General features: G+C 40.5%; 1 protein-coding gene across 16 annotated transcripts; it reads right to left on the reverse strand.

The window, feature by feature from the left end:
- Positions 1–299: 299 nt before the first annotated feature.
- PABIR2 (PABIR family member 2) lies at positions 300–21,544 on the reverse strand (the record flags this gene model as incomplete). 16 transcript variants are annotated; one of them, XM_079727460.1, is made up of 10 exons in its annotated part: positions 300–369; positions 10,186–10,282; positions 12,744–12,805; positions 13,574–13,635; positions 14,002–14,103; positions 14,377–14,431; positions 14,516–14,559; positions 14,863–14,919; positions 19,217–19,295; positions 21,447–21,544. In XM_079727460.1, 10 exons carry the CDS (start codon positions 21,542–21,544, stop codon positions 300–302), a joined length of 726 nt encoding a protein of 241 aa, XP_079583586.1. The 16 variants fall into 16 exon arrangements, with proteins under 16 accessions (XP_079583586.1, XP_079583585.1, XP_079583599.1 ...); XM_079727459.1 differs by having other exon boundaries at positions 12,744–12,808; XM_079727473.1 differs by having other exon boundaries at positions 12,744–12,808; positions 19,205–19,295.
- Positions 21,545–22,735: the final 1,191 nt, after the last annotated feature.

Consider the following 22,735-nt stretch of genomic DNA (forward strand, 5'->3'; position numbering starts at 1 on the left):
TAAGAACTGGACTCTGATTCTGGGGGCAACACAATAACCAAACTACAGTTGACAACACCACTCACCACACAACAAAACAAACAACTCCAATGATGAAAAAGTAATCAGAAAGAAGCAGCAATCAAAACGGTATGTGGCATTCAGACACATGAAGCCCCTTTTCTATCCTACCTTATGATATACATCTTTACAGCATGACACTGAACCCCAAGGCCCCTCAGGCCTCATTACACCACCCAAGACAAGCTGTCAAGCTCCGTGTACACTTTTCTACACAGTGGTTTTGTGTGTAAATAACATTATTCATTCATTTGTAGATGCTCCACACATCTGGTCAAGGCAGGAATTTCTTCTCCTTGATAACACCACCTAGAAACATTAACAATATTTTATATATTCCTTAGGGCAACAGGTTTGAGGAGAACAATATCAACTGGGGTAGCTAAGTCATAAGAAGCTGTGGTGACTAATCCCGGCATCCTGTTAAGTCCGTTTACATTCTCAGCACTAAAATCAATCCTTGCATCCTACACTCCAACAGCAAAGAAGCAATATGCACAGTAATGAAAGCAACGACATGTTTTTTCCCCTTTGTGAGAAATGGCAAGGAAGCGGCTCAAACAGGAAAGGGAAACAAAATAATGTACTTTAAGCTGATGCAGAAAAATAAAAATTTATATCAAAAGCAACTCATCTAATATTGTGAGATAAAGAGATTTGAGACTTATGTAGTCAACAGAGAACAACAACAAAAATCTCTCAAGCAAGAGAATTTCTGATCAACTCTAGCTGTCATGACACTGTTGGGAAAAAGAACCATTGTCGAAAATACATATTAGTGCTTTCCTTAAATGTATAGACTCTAAAATAGGTGCTCTTTGAAGCACTGAGGAAAAAAATATATATATATATGTACTCTAAGCAATCAAAAATGAGTATTTGAGATTTCGTTACTAGTTCAAAATGAGATCAGCAAAAAGAGACCTAAGTAAGGTTACTATACTCATAAAATCAAACTTTAGAGAAGTGCCAAAAAAGAACGGCATCAAAATGGTTTAGATCAGTAACACTTTAATCCTCATTACGGATCAAAGTTCCCTGTGTTCCTCCCTGAATGTTTTCTGCAGGAAACAGCAGTTAGAACACTGAATCAGAAATGGGTAAGTCACTTGGGTGAGAGATCATCCATCAAGATGAACGGAGAGCATGAATTGGAGCATGCTACTGGAGCCTCTGCGGTTGTGCTGCCTTTAGCCAGTGAGTCTGAGGACAAGCCACTGCTGCTACTACTGCCATCCAAAATATCTGAACTGAGGACAAAGCAAAAAGAATTATAAGCAGATGCATCTATCAGGGTAAAGGCAAACATAACATGCAATGACATGGTTTCAAGAACTCACGGATCAGTACAGCATTGGTAAATCATAAAAAGCATAAAAGCAACAGCAAAACTAGAGAATGTACTATATTCAGATACCTGGGAGAGGACAATGTCAGAGAAATCCCAAGTTAAGACACGCAAGGTTCTGTATAATTTGGGTGCTCTCCTAGAGGCACCAGAAGGTCCAACATACCAGTAAGTGTTCCTCTTGACATGTCATGGTTTCCGTGAGGGAGTTCCCCTACCTTCCGCTCAAGCAATTTCTACCCTTATATATCTCTTCTTTAAAAATTTTTTTTATTTTTATACTTCTCACCTTCAGCCTTCGAGTAACAGGAGTGGTTACTCGTTGAGGTACCCTGGACTATCCGAAGTATTCTAGCAAGTATACTGCTTCATGGTCCTTCTATTCCAGAACAGTCTTTCAACTGCTCTAGATTTTATCACTTCCCCACTCCCAAGAGGCCTTCGACTCAAATACACATTTTTTCTAATTTCCTCCATTATTTGCCTTTTATGTTCTTCTCATTTTATGAATTTCTTAGACTATTTCCTTTCCTATTGCTTTCAAAACTCAAAGGTCTCCCTCCTATTTCTAAAAGACTTGTTTCGTTGATCCCTTCAGTTAACTTCCAGTCAAGCTTCTAATAGGAATGCTCTATATCCACAGACCCAATACCCTCACAGCCCATTTGCCTGGCTTCTGCTCCTGTCCTTCCACTAAGACTCCTGATCTGGTCATCAAGAGCCTCTAGAACCCAGCCTGGGGATACCTGACCCATCCAGCCCAGGCTCCCAGGGCTCCCAACAATCAAGCCAGCCTGCCTCATGAATCTGGCTACAGACTTTAGCATTCACAATTGCCAGCCTTCACAATGTGACATGAGGCTGCCTTCCTGGCCACGATACCCATCAATACAACATGTAAGCTCTGTGCTCTATATTTGGCCCGAATTCACTCATTCAGTCATTTCATTTCTTCTAATATTTACTGAGTACCTGCCAAGTGCAGAATGTACGCCAGATATTAGAAATACAATGGTGTATAAGACAGACATGATCCCTGCCCTCATCTAATTTACAGTATAGTACAGGAGACAGACAGTTATATAATCATGCTAATAAATATATAATTATAATTTGTGATCAAAGCAGTAAAGATACAAGGGACTCTGACAGTATATAACATGGGTGGCCTGATCTAAGCTGGAGGAATACGGAGGAACAAGGCTCCCCCAAAGTGATACTTGAGCAGTTGTCTGAAAGATGAGTAGGCCTTAACTGGGTAAAGCTGGGGAAGAAGCAAGGGTATTTCTAGGAGCCCAAACCAGGCTAGTATGGCTATAGCACAGAGAGCAAGGAGAACATGATGAGAGAAAGCTGGCGAGGGAGTCAGGCAGTTTTAGGATCTACACGGACATACTTTTTTATTTTTGAAAAGGAAACAAAGCATAGAATTGGAGAAGGACTTGTGAATCAGCAAATATAGGTTCTAGTTTAAGTTTGATCACTAGCTCCTTTGCAAAAGCCCATCCTGGTCTAAACTGCCCTGAAACTCAATATTATGTCTTTAATATTATCGTTTTTATGAATTTCCAAGTTAATATATTTCCACTGTTAAGCAACCTATGATACATTTGGAAGTTTCTGGGCTCTGTACCACCCTTAATAAAATGTAACTTCCCCCAACCCAGCTTCTCTACTCTTATATTTCTTCAAAATGTCATTTCTTTCTTTTGCCTGTGGATTGTTTTCAGACGGAAACAGAATACAAATAGGCTTTGGAAAAGTAAAAATATCAGGTTAGCCAAAAGGTTCGTTCGTTTTTTTCCATAAGATGGCTCTAGTAGTGCTTAGTCATCTTTAACTTCATTTGAAACAATTTTGTTAGACTGTGTTGTGACAGCTGTCGTATCAGCGTGCATTTTAAAAATATCAAAATTGGTGAATTTTTGTGTAGCCATTTTAATATTGAAGATGGAAGAAAATAGCAACATTTTCGGCATATTATGCTTTATTATGTCAAGAAAGGTTAAAAACACAACTGAAACACAAAAAAAGATTTGTGCAGTGTATAGAGAGTGCTGTGACTGATCAAACATGTCAAAAGTGGTTTGCAAAGTTTTGTGCTGGAGATTTCTCACTGGCCGATGCTCCACAGTCGGGTAGACCAGTTGACGTTGATAGTGATCAAATCGAGACATTAACTGAGAACAATTAATGTTATACCACGCGGGAGATAGCTGATGTACTCAAAATATCCAAATCAAGCGTTGAAAATCATTTGCACCAGCTTGGTTACGTTCATCACTTTGATGTTTGGGTTCCACGTAAGTTAAGCAAAAAAAAAAAAAACAAAAACAAAAAAAAAAACAACCAAAAAACCAGTATTTCCGCATGCGATGCTCTACTTAAATGTTCTGTTTTTAAAACAAATTGTGTCGGGCAATGAAAAGTGGGTACTGTACAATAATGTGGAACAGAAGAGATCGTGGGGCAAGCAAAATGAACCACCACCAACCACACCAAAGGCCGGTCTCAATCCAAAGAAGGTGATGGTGTGCATATGGTGGGATCGGAAGGGAGTTCTCTATTATCAGCTCCTTCTGGAAAACCAAACTATTAATTCCAACAAGTACCGCTCCCAATTAGACCAACTGAAAGCAGCACTCGACGAAAAGCGTCCAGAATTAGTCAACAGAAAACGCATTATCTTCCATCAGGATAACGCAAGACAGCATGTTTCTTTGACGATCAGGTAAAAACTGTTACAGCTTGGCTGGGAAGTTCTGATTCATCCGCCGTATTCACCAGACATTGCACCTTCGGAGTTCCATTGATTTCTGTCTTTACAAAATTCCCTTAATGGAAAAAATTTCAATTTCCTGGAAGACTGTAAAAGGCACCTGGAACAGTGCTTTGCACAAAAAGATAAAAAGTTTTGGGTAAATGAAATTATGAAGTTGCCTGAAAAATGGCAGAAGGTAGTGGAACAAAACAGTGAATATGTTGTTCAATAATGTTCTTGGTGAAAATGAAAAATATGTCTTTTAGTTTTACTTAAAAACCGAAGGAACATTTTGGCCAACCCAATAAAAATGGAAACAGTATATTCCACAGTCCTCCTACTCTATACTTTCTGCTGTCAAATGCATCATTGATAATACCACTTTTAAGTAAGAAGTTTGGAAAATTTAGCTGGCTCTGGTATTTTTTCAACCAAATGGCAAAATGGGTCTAAAATATGAATTATTCAAAGTACTGAAAGAAAGTTGCACAGATAATCTAAGACGTTGGAAAATCAAAAGACCTTTATATTTGCCTTTGGAACATATGTGATTTTCCTCCTGCAGCATTTTGCCTAGACTAATACTAAAATGAATTTACTTTCCTAAAGCACATATTGGTTGGGAAGCCGAAGGACACGCTCTCTGCTACTTGGCAGGAAGAAACAGGCTTAGATTAAAATTTGGCCACCAACCAGATAATCTGAATATAAATACTTTCTTATTCCAACCAGACTTATGGTGAGCCCTGGGTTAAAAGATTCCATTTGCCATAAAACCTGCTTGCTTAGGTGAATCCTGTATTCATTCAAAAACATAGAACATGACTCGCCGTGAAATCAGTCTTCTAATGCTGTTGATTACCTTAAAGAAATAAGCTAATGGGGAAGTTACCAAGAAAAAAAATGAGTCTGAACATTTCACTTCATATATTTTTTCAAGAGTATATTTTTTCAAGAATTTCTTCTCAATTATTAACTGGAAACATATATAATTGTGTTTCGTTGACAGAAAAATAGCATACTTGCATTTAGTCTCCAGTGCAATTTAAATTCAGAGCCTAGTAAACCTTTAACCAGGTATTTTTACTAAACTAAAATCTAGTTTCTGTTCTAATTAATCTGGCACTACTATACTTGGTCCTGGAAGCAGTGACTACAGGTCACAAATTACCCACTGTTAATATATCCACAAGCAAGACCTAATGAGATTTTGTAATACCAGAGAGATCACTGTACAAAAGTGATTTTCACTGTGTCTGCTATTAAACCTTCTACCAGGGCTTCTAAAAGCAACAAAGTGTGGTCCAATTTAAGTTTCTCTCTTTTTTTCTTTCCTAGTTTAAGCTCTGATGGAGGTGCTAATGAGCCTTAGACTAGTGGCCCAAAGCCAAACAACGGCAGGAAAGCAAAGGACCTAGACAATTCAAATTGGACACAGGAGTATGTGAAACAAAAGTAAACTAATTCATTTCAGCCACTGACTATACCAATTGAGGCAGTATTTGAACCACACCACCAAAAATACTTACGACAGCTAAAGTAGTGCCCTCTGTCTAAAAAAAACTAAGGGAAAAAGTATAAGGGAATCATTAAAACATTCAGTGATAAAGTAACAACAAAATTAGGTTGTCCAGTGTGACTCATGCTATCACCCATCTGGTGGAGCCACTCTTGTGTCTTGTCCAGTCAGTAAATTGGGTTCTATCAGATAAATGGCAGGCAGGTAAATGTGCTAGAAATCAGCCACAGCCCTATCAGCCCCAGCACAGATTTTAGTATAAGGTAAGACTACAGGGCATCCCCCTACCCCTTTGTGTGGGTTAAACTGGTCCACAGGGTTTGTTCTCTACTCTCTACTATCTTACCTTACGAAGACCCAGCATTATCTTGCTGTATAACCTCTAGGTTTTTAAGATCACATAGTTAAATATGATCGGTTCCACTGTCACTTTGGGGATAGGAGTTTTAAAGTATCAGCACATAGGGATGTAACGTACAACATGATCAAGATAATGAACATGGCTATACATGATAAATGAAAGTTGTTAAGAAAGTCAAATCCTAAGAGGTCTCATCACAAGGAAAAAATTCTTTTTCTATTTCTTTAATTTGGTATCTATATGAGATGATGGACATTCACTAAACTTATTGTGGCCGTCATTTCATGACGTACATAAGTCACATCATTATGCTGCACACCTTGAACTTATACAGTGTTGTATGTCAATTATACTCAGTAAAACTGGAAGAAAAAAACTTTAATTAAAAACACTACTCTTTAATCACCAGACAAAAAAGTATCAGCACAGAAGTCTAAGCTGCTCACATAAACACCTTCAAGTATATGTGAACATTTCTGTCATAATAAATAATGATTACCTTATTCTTTGTACATGTAACATACTCATGATAAAATTTTCTTGCTGTGACACATACATTAAAAATAATGTTAAAAATCACTAAGATAGGGGCTTCCCTGGTGGCGCAGTGGTTGAGAGTCCGCCTGCCGATGCAGGGGACACGGGTTCGTGCCCCGGTCCGGGAAGATCCCACATGCCGCGGAGCGGCTGGGCCCGTGAGCCATGGCCGCTGAGCCTGCGCGTCTGGAGCCTGTGCTCCACAACGGGAGAGGCCACAACAGTGAGAGGCCCGCGTACCACAAAAAAAAAAAAAAAAAAAAAAAAATCACTAAGATAAATCTAGTGAAAAATGTTAAAATAAAACCATAAAGGTTAAGTCAGCAGTCCTGTTAACACTAAGGCACTGGGCAGGAAATTTCATGGAAGACTTTTTCCTTTTCTGTAGGAGAAATAGACTATCACTTAATCTTCACTACATGGCTAGCAGCCCTGAAAACTCCTTTATTTTATATGCCACAGATAGTCTTATTCCCAAAAGAATGAGGAGCAGAACAAGAGTTCCCAGCATGAAAAAAAAATGAAAGCGCCACGTAAAGGTGTACTTCCGAGCTATGGTCAAACTCCTGATGTTCATAAGGACTAAAGGCAGAATGACATAATTCCTACCTTGTGATTAACAAAGGTCCCCTGATTTGCTTGGCAAAGATTGAAGAATTTTTTGTACAAAATAGGTTTATAGGGCTTCCCTGGTGGCACAGTGGTTAGGAATCCACCTGCCAATGCAGGGGATGGGTTCGAGCCCTGGTCCAGGAGGATCCCACAAGCTGTGGAGCAACTAAGCCCGTGTGCCACAACTACTGAGCCTGCAATCTAGAGCCCGCGTGCCTAGAGCCCATGCTCTGCAACGAGAGAGGTCACCGCGATGAGAAGCCTGTGCACCACAATGAAGAGTAGCCCCCACTCGCCGCAACTGGAGAAAGCCAGCACACAGCATTGAAGACCCAACACAGCCAAAAATAAATAAATAAAATAAACAAATTTTTTAAAAAAAGATTCAATCACTAAAAGAAAAAGAAATAAGTTTATGAAAAGGAGGCCTACTATTCCTTTCCATAGCAGTTGGCACACTGGACACAAACTCCATATGGGTCAATACTCAAACTTCACATTTATTGATAATTTATACTTCAAAGATGCAAGCTTTTAAAGATCATTATCTAGTATATAAACTTTAAAGTTTTAAAACCCATCTCTTCTTTATGGAGTGGGGCAGGGAACAAACTATAATGATTGAAATGATGAGATAATACCTACTGATGATCTGATACCTTTTCTCTCCCTAAAATGTATAAAAATGGTTTCCTTAGTTATCGAGTAGATTGTTATCCTTGGCAACAGGTAGCTCCTGTCTCTGTCCCCATTTCTAAGAATATGGATGTCTGATCAATGAAGCTGCTTTCAAGAGATAGGAAAAAAAAGTTTCTGCAAAAGCAGAATCCAATTTTACATATCATGAATAACTCATATTTAAATTCTGTTAATTGTAAGACATAAATGTCAGCAATCTTAGTACACAAGGTGTTCCAAAAGTCTTATTGCGATTGTCAGCTTTAACAGCCTCAGAAGTCCAGATGCTCCAAACTTACTAAAAACATCGCTTGAAAGTTTAATCACCTAAATATCTTTGATGCTGAGTTTTGTGAATTTTGAGTAATAAGTTTCTTTTTAATATATTACTTGAGCCATATGTTGGCTTGTTAGCACTCTATGAGCAGCCACGAATAAAGCAAATCTCTCCAGTGTGAGGCGACACTTTTTGTGTTTACAGATCAGAAATGCCCTTCATCCCCAATGTTGATGTTCCCAGGGCTCCCACAGCCAGTTACATGTCTACGGAGAATGGAGGTGGTGGCAATAGAAATAGAAGCCTCATGGGAGTTCCCTGGTGGCCTAGTGGTTAGAATTCTGGGCTTTCACTGCCGTGGCCTGGGTTCAACCCCTGGTCAGGGAACTGAGATTCTGCAAGCCATGTGGCACGGTGGAAAAAAAAAAAAAAGAAGCCTCACAACAGCTACCATCACAGACAGCTTAGGTTGTGCTGCTCAGAGGGATAAACATCTGAACAAGGGGAGAGGGCCCTTGGTAAATGCCATATATTCTCTGTCCTTCCTTACTTATTAGTGTGAACCTGTTTCATAGTGTCAAGCACAGTTAGCCTACAGCAATATTTTTAAAAAAATCACCTCATCCTGTATGTTTTTAGCTTGGCGAATGCTTTCATATCATTTAACATGAACTTGGTTACTTGGTTAGTAACTGCGTAAGGAAATCTATTTATAATGTCATGTGCCTATATTAAAACACACTTTACCATAAAAGTGATATGCAGTTTCCACTCAGTATAGAGTTTCACCCACTAGTCCTCTTCACAAGCTTTAGAAGTTTTCTCTTTGCAATCATCTACATACCTGGAAAGGCATTCTGTACCAAATTTAGCACACTGAGCTACCAAGGACAGACAGGGATGAGAGAGAAGAGAGAGTGTGGGGCTGAAAATAGCCAGAACTATCTAAAAGGCATCTGTTCCAAGGTTAGAATGGTACTGATCAACGAGTCTAATGAGCTAGAATAACCTGTGACTTCTTGGGTCAACTAGAAGTAGAGGTTACCTTGGAAAAACAATGAATAAGTGATTTGGAAGGAAGGAATCGTCAGTCTGTATAACTTAGAAGTGGCTTATAGGATTCTTCCATTTAGAGAGCACCATCTTTTTTATTTTAAAGTGAACGCCCTCTGGGGTTCTTAAAACAAAAAAAGAAACTTAGCCATAAAATTCAGAGAACAAAAAGTTCTGCAAGGCACTACACAATTGCATCCAGAACATGGGTGCTCAGTAAGTTGACTGAAATGTACTGAAAGATTTCAAAATATCACCTGGCCACTGCTATTATCCTTTCTTTTCCTTCCTATAAGTATGTTGGCATCCAAGTACTCAACTCATCCAAGTACTCAAATTTGGGTACAGGAAAAGAAGTTAACTTTCGCACAAAATCATGAAAGGGCCTTAAGTTAGACATCTAAACTCAGATGAGTAAGACTAAAAGACTAAAAAAAGTTATGTGAACAGACCACAGGAATCTGCAGGTGTTACTATTTAAACGAAACCTTAGTTACTATTGTGACAGAACACCCCAAAATTTTCAAAAAGATTTTATAACAACAGATAGTGCTATTTAGAAAATGCCATGCTTAAGAAAATGCTAATGTTCTCTGCTAAGTTAAAAGGATATAATACAAAATGCAGGCAGAGCAGCTACAATCAAGGCATATTACCCAAGGCAACCCAGAAGCTCCTTCTCATGCCATCCAGCTGTTGACACTCTCCCACACCATTAGCACCTATTGAGAGGCTGACCTAACAGGAGCTAGGCATGAAGGTGAAGGTGCCAAAAAGATACACGCACTTCCAAAGGAAGTCCTGGTGACTTTCAAACGATCTGGTTTCTCACACTGTCTACATCTCCATGGAGATTTCACCTCTAGGGAGCATGGATAAAAAGTTGAATATGTTTTAAATGATCCCAATATACTTTTGCTGTGGTTCTTTTCAAATACATCATTCCCTAGTATCCTTTGGATTTTATTTCATTTTTTACCATGAACTGAGATCAGACAATTGTGCAGCCTCCGGAGACAGCATAGTGGTAGTGCCTTGGAAGAGCCTCTTGGGCTGGCTTTCGGTCTCCATTTCACCTAAAACAGAAAGAGATGATGCTACCGTAAAGCAATTTTACAGATATAGGCTCGCTGCTAAAATGGGGTGATCTTTGTTTAACCAAAGATCAGAATACTTCAAATTGTTACTTGAAAGCTATTTTTCCATGTGCTTTAATGTAGAAGAAATATACTGCCACATAAACTCAACTAAAAAGTCAGCAGCCCTAAAAATACCTTCTCATTTATTGTATGCAGCACGCTGCCCATATAGTCAGGTTCTTTAATAGAAGAGTAGAACACTGATTGCATTAGGCAAAATGAATCAAGACTAATAACCACAGCAGAAATAAAGTATCCCCCAAGAGCTGAAGCTCATGGTGAATAATAATTTATGCTAGATGATTAGTAAAGACTCTTGATTTTATATATTTTAATATCAGAACATTTCCTGAGTTGAAGTCAAATGGATTCAAAGGCATGCAGTCTGATAAAGAGTATATAAATCAAAGGTTGCTTTAGGCTACTTAGTGAAAATGAAGATTAGAAAATATAAGTTTGAAAGCACATCTGTAACGGAAAGCAATTATTAATTAGTTCACAAAATTGATGTTGTACTGGCTCCCTCAATCCCACAGATTTTCTCAGAACTGGGAATAGAAAAACTTTGCATCAGAAGAAATAATGCTTAACATTTTGCCACTGGGAGTGCAAAGACTAAAAACCCTAAATTAGACAGAAAAGCCCCTTTCCAAATAAGCTATGATTTAAAACATGCACATACCTTGGTTTCAAAGCTCTTTATCTGAGCTTTAAAATTGAACGTTAAAGACAATTTAATTCATGGGCCTATCTACACTCCATTAAGAAATTAGCAACCATGAACTTAAACCTCTACAAGATTCTTATGATGGGAAAAGATCAAGGAAGAACAAATGCAACATTCATTTTTCCCCATATTATTAATTAATTCATATTATCTTTCCTCTGGAGCTATTCTGAAAATTACTGAAATTCAAGAAAGGTTATGTTTTCATTTGCTTTTTTCCATGCTTTAATATGCAGCTTTTCAAAGCTGCTGCCGGGCTTTCAACACCTCATTAGCAAAAGACTTTAGCCCTTTTTAGCAAGGAATCCCTCCATCTGCTGGTATATTTTGGAATAGCTTTGAAACTGAACAACCATATTACATTCCATCAACTTCCTACAACATATTTAAAATTAATACTAATAACTATACTAGCTTTAATTTCCAAGTTTTATTTTCACATAATAGCTCCTGAGAAGGTTCTTCGGATTGTAAATAATTCCTTGCAGCATTAAGGAAAAAGACTATTAGTTTATAAAATAAAATTTATTCACTAAATACAAATATTGTCACTGTATCAGCATCTATTCCTCAGAGCACACCATCTTTAATTTTAAGTTGTCTGAAATATAGCACTTTTTGAATCTGTGTATGATGCTATACCACTGGGAAGTCTTTGCCGAAGGTGCAAGTATCCGTTTACCTAACATTAGAAGAGTTGATTTGTTTACTAGCTCCAGAGGTGATCTGCACACAAAAAAAAACTTACTGAATTGCTTTTTAAAAATGATCATTAAAACTCTCATTTAAAATGACATCCAACACTTGTAATCATGTGGTCATATCCCCAGGAATAATGACTAAACCCGTGTTAAATTTCTTTGCCTTTTATTTTAATAGACCCCATTGGGTGCCCTCTATAAGCATCTAAAACTAGCACTGAGTGAGATCATTTTCGTTTAGTGCTTTGTGGTTTAAAATAAGGTAATTAAGAGAGCACCCCTTGGGAGTTTGGGGTTAGTAGATGCAAACTATTACACATAGAATGGATAAACAACAAGGTCCTACTGTAGAGCACAGGGAACTATATTCAATATCCTGGGATAAATCATAATGGAAAAGAATATAGAAAAGAATGTCTGTCTGTGTATAACTGAGTCACTTTGCTGTACAGCAGAGATTGGCACAGCATTGTAAATCAACTCTACTTCAATAAAAACATTAATTAAAAAAATAAAGTGTATTTCTTATAAACCACACACACAAAAAAAGAGAGTACCCTATTATATCAAAAACCCTATAGAGACTCAAATGGGAGGCATCATTTGGTGGTGACTTATATTTGAGTGTACAGCATGTGTATGGACTTATTTGCTATGACATTAACACATATTTCTGCAACGTATCAACTTACATATCTTTCATATTCAGATCACTGAGAGGCAAAATTTCTAGAATATATATTGATATTATGCATATCTGAATAAGATTCAGTTATGAAGTATAAAAAAGTATAGACAGTATCAAATAACTAATTCCCAGAATTTAGAATCAGTAAAGCATACATTGGAAAGAATATTTCACTATTTCTTTAGAAGAAAGGAGTCATGCCTTGAACTAATTTCAGACAGAAATGCTAATTTGTAATTCAAGCTGGACTATGTTTAATAGCAGAAGGGGGATGACACATACCTTTTCTTTTAAGAGGACCAAGAACACTGGGCCTAATGCACTTGACTGGACTCTGGCTTCTCCTGCTTTAAAGAATAAACAAACAGGATGACATTAAAGTACTTTTGGCAAATCAATAAAATTGACAGATACATAGGGAGAAATGGACAACATCTGTGTTGTAGGTTGAGTACATGATCTGACCTGGCATATGACAATCTGGAATAACATGGCATTTTAAGCTATTTTAAAAACTCATTTTCTGGGCTTCCCTGGTGGCGCAGTGGTTGAGAGTCCATCTGCCGATGCAGGGGACACAGGTTTGTGCCCCGGTCCAGGAAGATCCCACATGCCGCGGAGCGGCTAGGCCCATGAGCCATGGCCACTGAGCCTGTGCGTCCGGAGCCTGTGCTCCGCAACGGGAGAGGCCACAACAGTGAGAGGCCCGCGTACCGCAAAACAAACAAACAAACAAACAAACTCATTTTCTAAGACAAAATATCCACAACAGTTAAAAAAACAAAGATAAACCTTATTAATAAGTTGTTTGGGATTTTGACTGGTCTACAATTTTAAAAAAATATATTTTTTCCTTATCCTTATAAAGAATATATTTTCAAGTGTGTGTGTGTCCCCTCTGAACATAAACTGGCATAAGTCTCAAAAAAATAAATATGGTAAAATGTTAACGGTAGAATATATAGGTGGTAGGTATGTGGATGTTCACTGTGAAATTCTTTCAGTTTTGCTGTTTGAAAATTTCCATAATAAAATGTTGGGGAAAAAGTTCACCAAAGAGACAAATTTAATGAACAGCCTTTCAACCACATTTAAAAAGCAGGTTTACTTACCTGGAAAAGCGTCTTGGACTAGGAACGGGACTTGGTGGTAGCCCGCTGCTGCTCACAAACATTTGTAAGGATGGTGAAAAACATTGCTAGGAAAAAACATATTAAAATACTTCTAGTGTTCCAGTTTTCAAAAGGTTCTTATCAAAACGACAACAACAGCAACCTTAGAATTGCTTACCTGTCTGTCTCTCATACATGTTTATGAGAGAATACATAGATAGATAGATAGATAGATAGATAGACAGATGGATAGATTGATAGATTTTTTCATATTACTACTATAGACTTTTATTATTTTTCCTTCCAGTCATTGAATTCATCAAAATTGAGGTGATTTGTGTGTGTGTATGTGTGTGTGTTTGTGTGTATTTTAGAGAGTAAACAGCTCAGTGTGTGAAAGAGAGTTAATATCTTGTCAATAAACCTACCTTTCCAAATCCTCTGGTGGGTGATGGTGCTGGAGAAACCGGAGTGAAGTCAATCCTTTTAGGAGAATAAAATTTCTCTGGCTTGTCAAAATCACTATCATTCTGTAAATAGAAAGTGTTATTTCCTCATAATTCACAACTCAACACATCACATATCTTCTTTACTACACAAATAGGCCTACATTTTTAGAGTAGAAATATATAGATTCTAAAAAGTTGCAATCTCATATACTGGTGGGAAAGCAGAGATCAAAAACATTGAATTCAAATGTGGAAACAGGAGGGCCAGAGGTAAATGAAAAAAATGAATGAAGCCAATGAACAATATAGCGGGTTCTAGAAAATAAAAAACAAGCAGACATGTGAAAACTTTACCAGGGTCAAGCTCTCATCCCATGATTGGCTTATCTGCATTGCAGTTTGCACTTCTCTAAAACAGACAAAAATAAATGGCCATTAGTGCTCGTAAACAAGACATACCTTCGGCCACACCCTGTTCTTGTGAAGCACTAACCTTTCATGTGCAGTTTCTCTGTTCATAATATCCATGCCTTCCTCCTGCAAAGGCAAACATGTGCTGAAAACATAAAATTTATCCACACAGTTCTCTATTTCAAAGAAAATGAAAAGGACTTTTCTGCCTCATTTGACATCATCACAGTACAGCGGGACTGACATTTTAAGACTGTCACCTGTGCCACATCTATATTTTATCTGCCCACTCAGAAGAATTTGAACCTGTCCACAACTAACCAGAGTGGCAGCCTGACTCATTTTTAATATCTAAATCTGCAAAATGAAAATAAGATCAAAATGTAAAATGCAGAAAATTACAGATCTGAGCCAGTAAGTAAAATTTACCCTTTTGATTTGATGCAGTCTGCTGCTAGGAATCCGATTAGGTGAAGATGACAGCAACTGGAAAGAAAAAGTAAACATTTACTATTTTCTGAATCACAAAGCAGCAGCCTGCTGTCAGTGCCAGTGTACAACCTCTTCCTAGATAATTTTTCATATTCTTCTTAGAAATCGAGCTCTTTAAATCACTGAACATTAATGCACTAGAGAGGCAGTACATTCAGTTTTTTTTATCACAATGTAATTGGTAAAGAAATTTGGTTACAAGAATTATGACTGATTATAATTTTAACCCTTGAAAACCTTCATCTCTGGCAAAAGCCAAGAAGCAAGTAATTGTGCATTTCCTGGTTGGAAAACAATGCTTTAGTCTTCCTCTCCTAAGCAGGCAAAGGTAAGTAAACTGAGAGCCATTCAGCAACTAATGTTTCAACATTTTATCCTATTTGAAATGACCCACGAGTACATTGAGTCTTTAGAAAGTACACCAGGTGTCCAACCTCAAAGCACCATCTGTCGCTAGGCAGGCACTGACTTTAACATTTTTCCCAAAATGAATGCAGAGCCGTGTACGTTTATGTAAAAAAAGACTCCAGGTCTTAGAAATAGCCATTAACCCACTTATCTAAAATAAGGAACTCTATACGAAGGGAAAGCAAAAACACTGATTCTATTCATTTTTATTACTAGTGAACTGACGGAGGAAGACGAGCAAATAAGCCCAATATAATATACTGTCTATGATTAATGTTTATCGAAAACACTTTAAAACTGCAATAAGGAGATTTTACTTGCATGATCTAAGTCAATTCTAAAATTCGATCACTAATGCTATCACCACAAAGCTTACAGGTTCAGAAAAAAATCAATGTAGAGGCAAGGTGCATTTTTAAGATAACTGTTGCTTTCCCTTAGATCATTTTTTAGTAACACAAAGATGAAATGGTTTGGGGGCCAAATTATGTTCCTTCAAAATCATCATAATCTGATCATGAAATGTAAGGTACAATTTATATCAACATCTTACTGAGTGGTTGGCGGGGGGAGAGTCTATAGCCATAATGTAAACAACTACTATTTATTCCATGATGAAATGCAAATGAATTTGTAATACTATAAAACCAAATATGACAATTATCCTGCTACAAGAGACCTTATCCTATTTAAACTTTAAAAAATACTCATGTAGTGAGCAGTATAAAATGGTGATAAACTGCTCTAAGGTTTTTAGGCAAAAGCTAATTCTGGTGAAATTTTTTAAAGTTATCCACTAAAATAAGATTTTACCTCAAAAGAGATCCCTTCATTTCCCACCCCTTTTACTTCTTCCTCTCCTAGGCTTTGAAATAAGAAAAATTTTACCAGTAAATTCCTTTCCAAAAGTATTTTTTTCCATTATGAAAGTGATAAATGTTTGCTGGTGAACTCTTGATAAGGTCATTTGAAAAATGCTAAGCTACTAGGCAAGTAAATAAGGCAGGAAAGACTCCATCAGGATACTGTGGCAGAGAGCATGAACATGTCAGTCAGGGAACAAAAGAAACCCCAAAGGCAACGAAATAATCAGGAAAGCCAAAGTATGGATTGCCAGAAGCTGACTGCAGAGAAAGTCACAAGCTTAGATGGTACATCTATATCACACACAACTCGTCGATTTGAGACAGAACTGGAGAGTAGACCCGCAAGAGGGACAGAGAACAGCAGAGCTGTGTCTAGTACCAGCAACAAGAGCAATGGATGGGCTGAGCAAAAAGCCAAGAACCTCAAGGAGGTGCCAGTTAATGGTGTGAAGTTAGAGCAAAGGGCTTAAATGGGACCAGAACAGAGGCCCCTGACACTGGGGACTTTAGCAGCATGGTTTGTTTGTTTGTTTTTTGTGGTACGCGGACCTCTCACTGTTGTGGCCTCCCCCATTGCGGAGCACAGGCTCCAGACGTGAAGGCTCAGTGGCCATGGCTCACGGGCCTAGCCGCTCCGTGGCATGTGGGATCCTCCCGGACCGGGGCACGAACCCATGTCCCCTGCATCGGCAGGCGGGCTCTCAACCACTGCGCCACCAGGGAAGCCCAGCAGCATGGTTTTTAAATGGAGTTGCGGTAGATGTAGTGAGATTATAAACTGGCTGAATTGTTGGCAAGGAGTCAGAGGCAGTTGAGTGTGGATTAAACTTTGAAAAAGCTCGGAGAGGGGAAGGGGAAAAGGGAAAGACAGACGTATGAAAAAAAGAGAAGCTTGTCTTCCAGATATGAGATGTGTGAGCCGGGAGAAGAAGGTGGGAGGGAAAGAGCCAGCAAGGAAGAGACTGAGGACACAAGATAGAACAGAGATGACAGACTAAGCGAAGGCACAGGGGAGTCCGACAAATTCCCAACCATTAGCAGAAAGCACCCCATGGGAAGGGAAAGACACTTCCAGGAGAAGAAAGCTGCAGATTATGGAAGAGAGGTGTCTGCCTTCTCTGAGAAGTGAGAAGGGTCATCTGCTGAAAGTGAAAGGGGGTGAGGCAGGACGATTGTCGTTTCTGAGAAGATTTCTGAATATTGCTTTGGACAACAGCATGGGGCCACTGGCACCTTGAACCCAACATGCCTGGAAAAAATGTATCTTTTTTCCCTTCAAACGACCAATTCCTCTTAATTCTCTACCCAGAATAAAGGCAACACTTTTCCCCTGGTCACCAAGAAACAAAATTTCAGTCACTCTGACTTCTCTTCTCCCTGCCTTTCTACCTAATCAGTTAAATAATGAAGGTTCTAGTTCTGCACGCCTCTTTCTTTAGCCCCGCCCCCCACCAGCCTTTTCCATTTTAGTCTGCATGCATTTTAGTAGAGCCAGAAGGAAGGCTATTAATGAGAGATGCACCCCGCCAGAGTTGATAAGAATCTTCACATCTTAGAAGAGCCAAGTGAAGTTCACAGGGGCAAAATCATTTTCCCTTCTTTGCTATGCTGTTGAGATCAGAAAACGGCTGTAGAACATACAGAAACATTTTTCACATATACAGCAAAAACGAGTAGGTCTATGTTCTAGTATACTCAGGGAAGAAGGGGCAGTCAACGAAATCTCCAGAGAGCTAACATTTCCCCCTTGAAGTATCTGTAGCCACTTCGGCTGGAAATCTTTCTTAAAAGTGTTATATTCCCCACCTCCATTTCTTAAACAGATTTGACCAAACAGAATGGCACTGGAAGATCTCTATTCTAATCCCAGCTCTGCCACTTACTAATTGTGTGATTCGGAGCAAGTTACTTAGATCCGGCTGAGTCTTAGCCGTTGCCTCTTTTAATTGGGAAAAACATCTTTTGCCCTACTTCACAGGGGTTGCTATGAGAATTAAATGTGTGAAAGTACTTTGTAACATGTAAAATACCATATGAGCGTAGGTATTACTATAATTTAAGGAAAGGTTAATGACCCAGGTATCTGTAGGAACATCAATTATTTTACTGTTCAACGCCAGTGACACCCTCAGGGTCTATTAACAGGCTCTCAGCCCTAAGACCAAGCCACGGGCTGATTTTGTAAGAACCTCTGTCCGCTTTTCAGTTTTCCCCTCTCCTCCCTTGCTGCTGATAAACCTTTAACCCAAATGTACCTCTTCTGATTTGCTGCTTCTCACACACTACTGGGTTGGAAGCTTATTATAATTGTGCATAAATTTTAGATGATTCAGAGGTCAGAGAGCCCCTCCTATAAATAAACTGATGGACCTTTGTGCACAGTCTATGGAAATCTGGTTCAGCCATTTAGAGGTCTATTTGCTTACATCTCATATCTTCCAGGGCACTGCAATTACCGGATAAGTGGGCTCCACATGTGAAGGGCCACTATGTAAAAACCTCATCATAATTTCTCCCAACACAAACAACCAACTAAAAAAGGTGTTCCCTGATGGCTCTGGCTACATAGACCAGTCACCATCAGCACCTCTACTGGAATACAAATCCAAGCATTTTCAAATAGACTTTACTTTGAATAGATAGCACTGTCCAACAAAAATAAACTCTCTGCTACCATATACATGATTTTTGCATCCTAGGACAAATAAAGACCACTGTTCTCAGTTATAATTAGAAGTTAATCCTGACTTACCTCACAACCATGATGCAAGTAGTGACAAAAAACAAGGAACAATGTTTAAAAATACCAAGTCCCACAGCCAAGAAAAAATTCTAACCAGATTTCCTTTTTGCACCAAAAGCTAAAAATAGCCACAGCACGAGCAGTAAACAAGACAGGTAAAATCATTCGTTTCTTTTGTAAGCAATGGTGCAGAGAACGTCATCTCAAGAAAGAACCACATTTGCAAGTGTTTCCCCCCATCTCAACTACTAATGATACTTACTCCTATACTTACCAAGCTGTGACGGCTCATGATGGTTGTACTATTCCTCCGAGTTTTAAACGTGTAAGGTTGAAAAACCTGTGAAAGGTCACTGAAAAATAAAAAATAAAATGCTTAATGTCTTCTCATTTAAGAGATCTTTCGACTGTATTAACGCCAGCTCTCTGGTTAACAGTGAAATCGACAGATACAATGAAGCAACTCCTCACCGTCCTCTTCAGAGCTTCCCGAGAGTGGTGTGCTGTGGATTACAGGTTGGCTGATACTGATCTGCTCCGGCTTGGGGGATGGCTAGGAGAGGTATGGGGCGGAGCTCCAGACTGGTTGTCTCCAGCTCCTTCTGGGCAGAACTCACGCCCCCAGACCGGTTACCACCAGACACTGGCAGCCTCATCTGTTTACCCCAGAGGACCTACCCGCAAATGTTACTGCTTTCTACATGCGCCATGACGTGAGAAGGGCTGGGGAGCCCTGATCTCCAGTGGGAGCCCTATCAGCACGTCTCCCACTATTGCCCTAAACATGTGTTCTACTTTGGAACCCTGCTGTCCAACTACATCAGCACACCTAGAGTCTTGCTCATGTTGCCCCTTCTGCCTCAAATGCCTTCCCTCCCACCACCATCTGTCCAAACCCTTCCTCTCCCTCAACACCCATCGAAAATGCCAGACCCTCCACAAAGCCCCTCTTCATTCCACAAACCTAATGCGATCATTCCCTCCTTTGCATTGGGTGGGAGCACAATGGGAAATCAGACGCTTCTTGAGACACCGACTTTTTTATTAAAGGAAAGTGTGCATGTGGTTTAAACCCCTTGGTAGAGGTGTTTTGGTCATCCTTGCAGTCCCTAGCAGAGTGCCATGCCCAGGACAAGAGGTCAAGAAGGATTTTCAGGGCTGAACCGGATTGGGCTTCAAGGGACCGTGGAGATGACCTAATCCAGCTCTCTGAAATTTTAAATGAGAAAACAGAGACTCGACAAGGCTAAGTGACTCATTCCTGATCACAGCCAGTTAGGGAGAAAACTGGGACTAGGCCTGGTCGCCTCACTCCTTCTTCTGTCGCATCATGCTACCTTTCAAATAATTACTTAAATCATGATTCAAAAAACCCCAGCATGATATTTCTACAACAGTCTAAATGCAGGTCAACAGGATCACCCCAGTCCCCAGCAATTGCTGGCTTATGAGATTCAAAAAGACAACCAGAAAAGACCAGTTTATTCCTATAGTGTCAAAAAGAAATGTAGAGCTGAGGACAGCATTAGAAAAGCAAAGAGTCACTCCACCATTCCCTCAGTTTTGAAATATAAAAAAAAAAAAGGTGAATCTGTTTTTTCCCCAAAATAAAGATATTATAATCAGTTTGACAGACAAGGATTACCTCTTCCTTTGCCTTCACTGTGCCTGATTAGTGTTTTTGGCTAATTCTACTCCCATCCTCTTTTTTATGGAGTCATTCCATTTCTACAGGGTCTCACGAATTGGCTCTAAGATGAATTGCCCACTTACAAAAAGTGAAATGTAATAGGCTCAAGACGTCTGCCAACCTAACCTTCACTATCACAAGAGTCTACCTTAAAATAGACCCTCTGGTGACTTAATTCACATGAAAACACAAGACCTTACACTAAAATTCAAGGGTCAATTCTTTCGATTATTTTCGAAAACCTGTGCTTTCACTGACATGCCACCCTTCTTTTTTTATTGACCAGAATGCATTTCAGGCAGTTCTAGGATCTGAAAACATTATGACAAATCCCAATCACTTAATAGGACATGAATATGCCATTTAATTACAAGTTATTAGATAAATTACGACTTATTGAAGTAAACCTGTGTTAATGCCAGGGTTCCTGAACTAAGCTTAGAAATAGCAACTCTTAGACGCAGGTGTCAAGTTGCAATCCTAGTTCCAGGGGCTTCAGTCTGACATTCAGTGGTGTAAATTAGGCAGGGCAAGCAACTTGTTAGAAGAGCCAGAAGCTTCTTGTAGTTTCTTTTACAGTGAGCCAACAGAGCCCCAGGTAGAGAGGGCCCCATTTTCCCCACACTGCCCAGAGTTTGGGATCAAACTTTCACTCCACCTTGGGACCCAAGTTACTGTCAAGCAAACAAGTCCCCACCCCCTCAGCATGGAGGACCCAAATGAGCTCCAACTCTCACTTGAGTGAAGCAAGACTGCTTGCAGGGGGTCGAGGAGCCCCTGAACCCTGCACTCCATCCTCCCCAACTGTGCTCACCTGAGCCCATGGATCAGGGGAGCGCTGTTGGATCTCCTCAGGGTGACCCCATCAGATGTGTCAGACTCAAAGTCCAGCTCCATTTTCTCCTGAGCCATGTCGGAGACTTGCAGGCAGGCACGGCGGACAGTGCTTAGCTCCTGGTGCTTAGCTATGGACTCCCAAGAGTCTCACTGCAGGACTGAGCTGCTGGGGACTGGCAGCTGGGGGCGGGGGCTAAGGGGCGGAGGCTTGGGGGCGGGGGCGGAGAAAAGCAGGAGAGGAGGAGGAGGGAAGGAGGATGAGGATGAGGAAGGGAGGATGAGAGTGAGGGGGGAGGAGGATGGAGAGGTCGTGGTGGAGGCTGACAGGATAAAGGAAGAGGAACGAGGAAGGAGAGGAATGGAAGGAGGAGATAAAAGAGCAAGAGGGAGGGAAAAAGGTTAGATGGAAAAGCAGGAAGATAAAGAGGGTAAAAGGAGGAGGACAAGGGGGAAAAGAAGAAGACGGGGGAAAGGAGGAGGGTAGGGTGGAGGGAAAAGAGGAGCGGGAGGAGTGAAAGAAGAAGGACGAAGTCTGGGGAAGAGGAGAGAGAAAGGAGGGATAAGAGAAAGACGGGGAGGAAACTAGGCAGCGGCGGAACTCATGCTGCTATCTTTTGGCCAACGACCTCAAGCGGGGCCGGGCTACAGACACCCCAGCTGCCCGGGCACCACTAGCACCGAGGAGCTGACAGTCAGGCAGGGCCCGGCCAGGCAGCCTCGGAGACTCCAGCTCCCCATGCTCGGGTACCCGGTCCAGTCCCCCATGCTCCGGGACCCGCCCGGTCCAGAGGCTCCTCAGCCCTGCGGTCGCTGCTTCTCCTCTCCTCGCCCCCCCTCCCTGCCTGGAGGACAGGTGGGGGGTTCGACCAGCCGCCGCCGCGGTGCCTCCTTTTCCTGTCTTGGGTTCCAATGGCCCGGGGGAACCCCTCGGGGCCAAGACCAAATTCTACAACCTGCCGCCTCTCACGCCTCAGAAGCGGGAATCGCCGCGGGGCCAGGTCTTCCGCGTCCGGGGACCCATCGAGCCCTGCGCATGCGCCCGGCGGCCGCGCCAATGGGCCCGCGGGCACGGAGCATGCGTGGGAGCCCCGCCCAGCAAACTTCCTCCAAAGGGGAGGAGCGTTTCCAGGGAGCCCGGAGCCTTTTTTGACTGCATTGGCCCGGGGACCCTGGCGCCCGATTTTGAAAAGGACCAATCGTTTGGAGATACTGGAGCATCCTCTTTCTGGAGGAGTTTGGGCCAGTATTCATGGGAAAAAAGAAACA

The sequence above is a fragment of the Hyperoodon ampullatus genome (genome assembly GCF_949752795.1).
Source record: "Hyperoodon ampullatus genome assembly, chromosome: X".
Taxonomy (NCBI): domain Eukaryota; kingdom Metazoa; phylum Chordata; class Mammalia; order Artiodactyla; family Ziphiidae; genus Hyperoodon; species Hyperoodon ampullatus.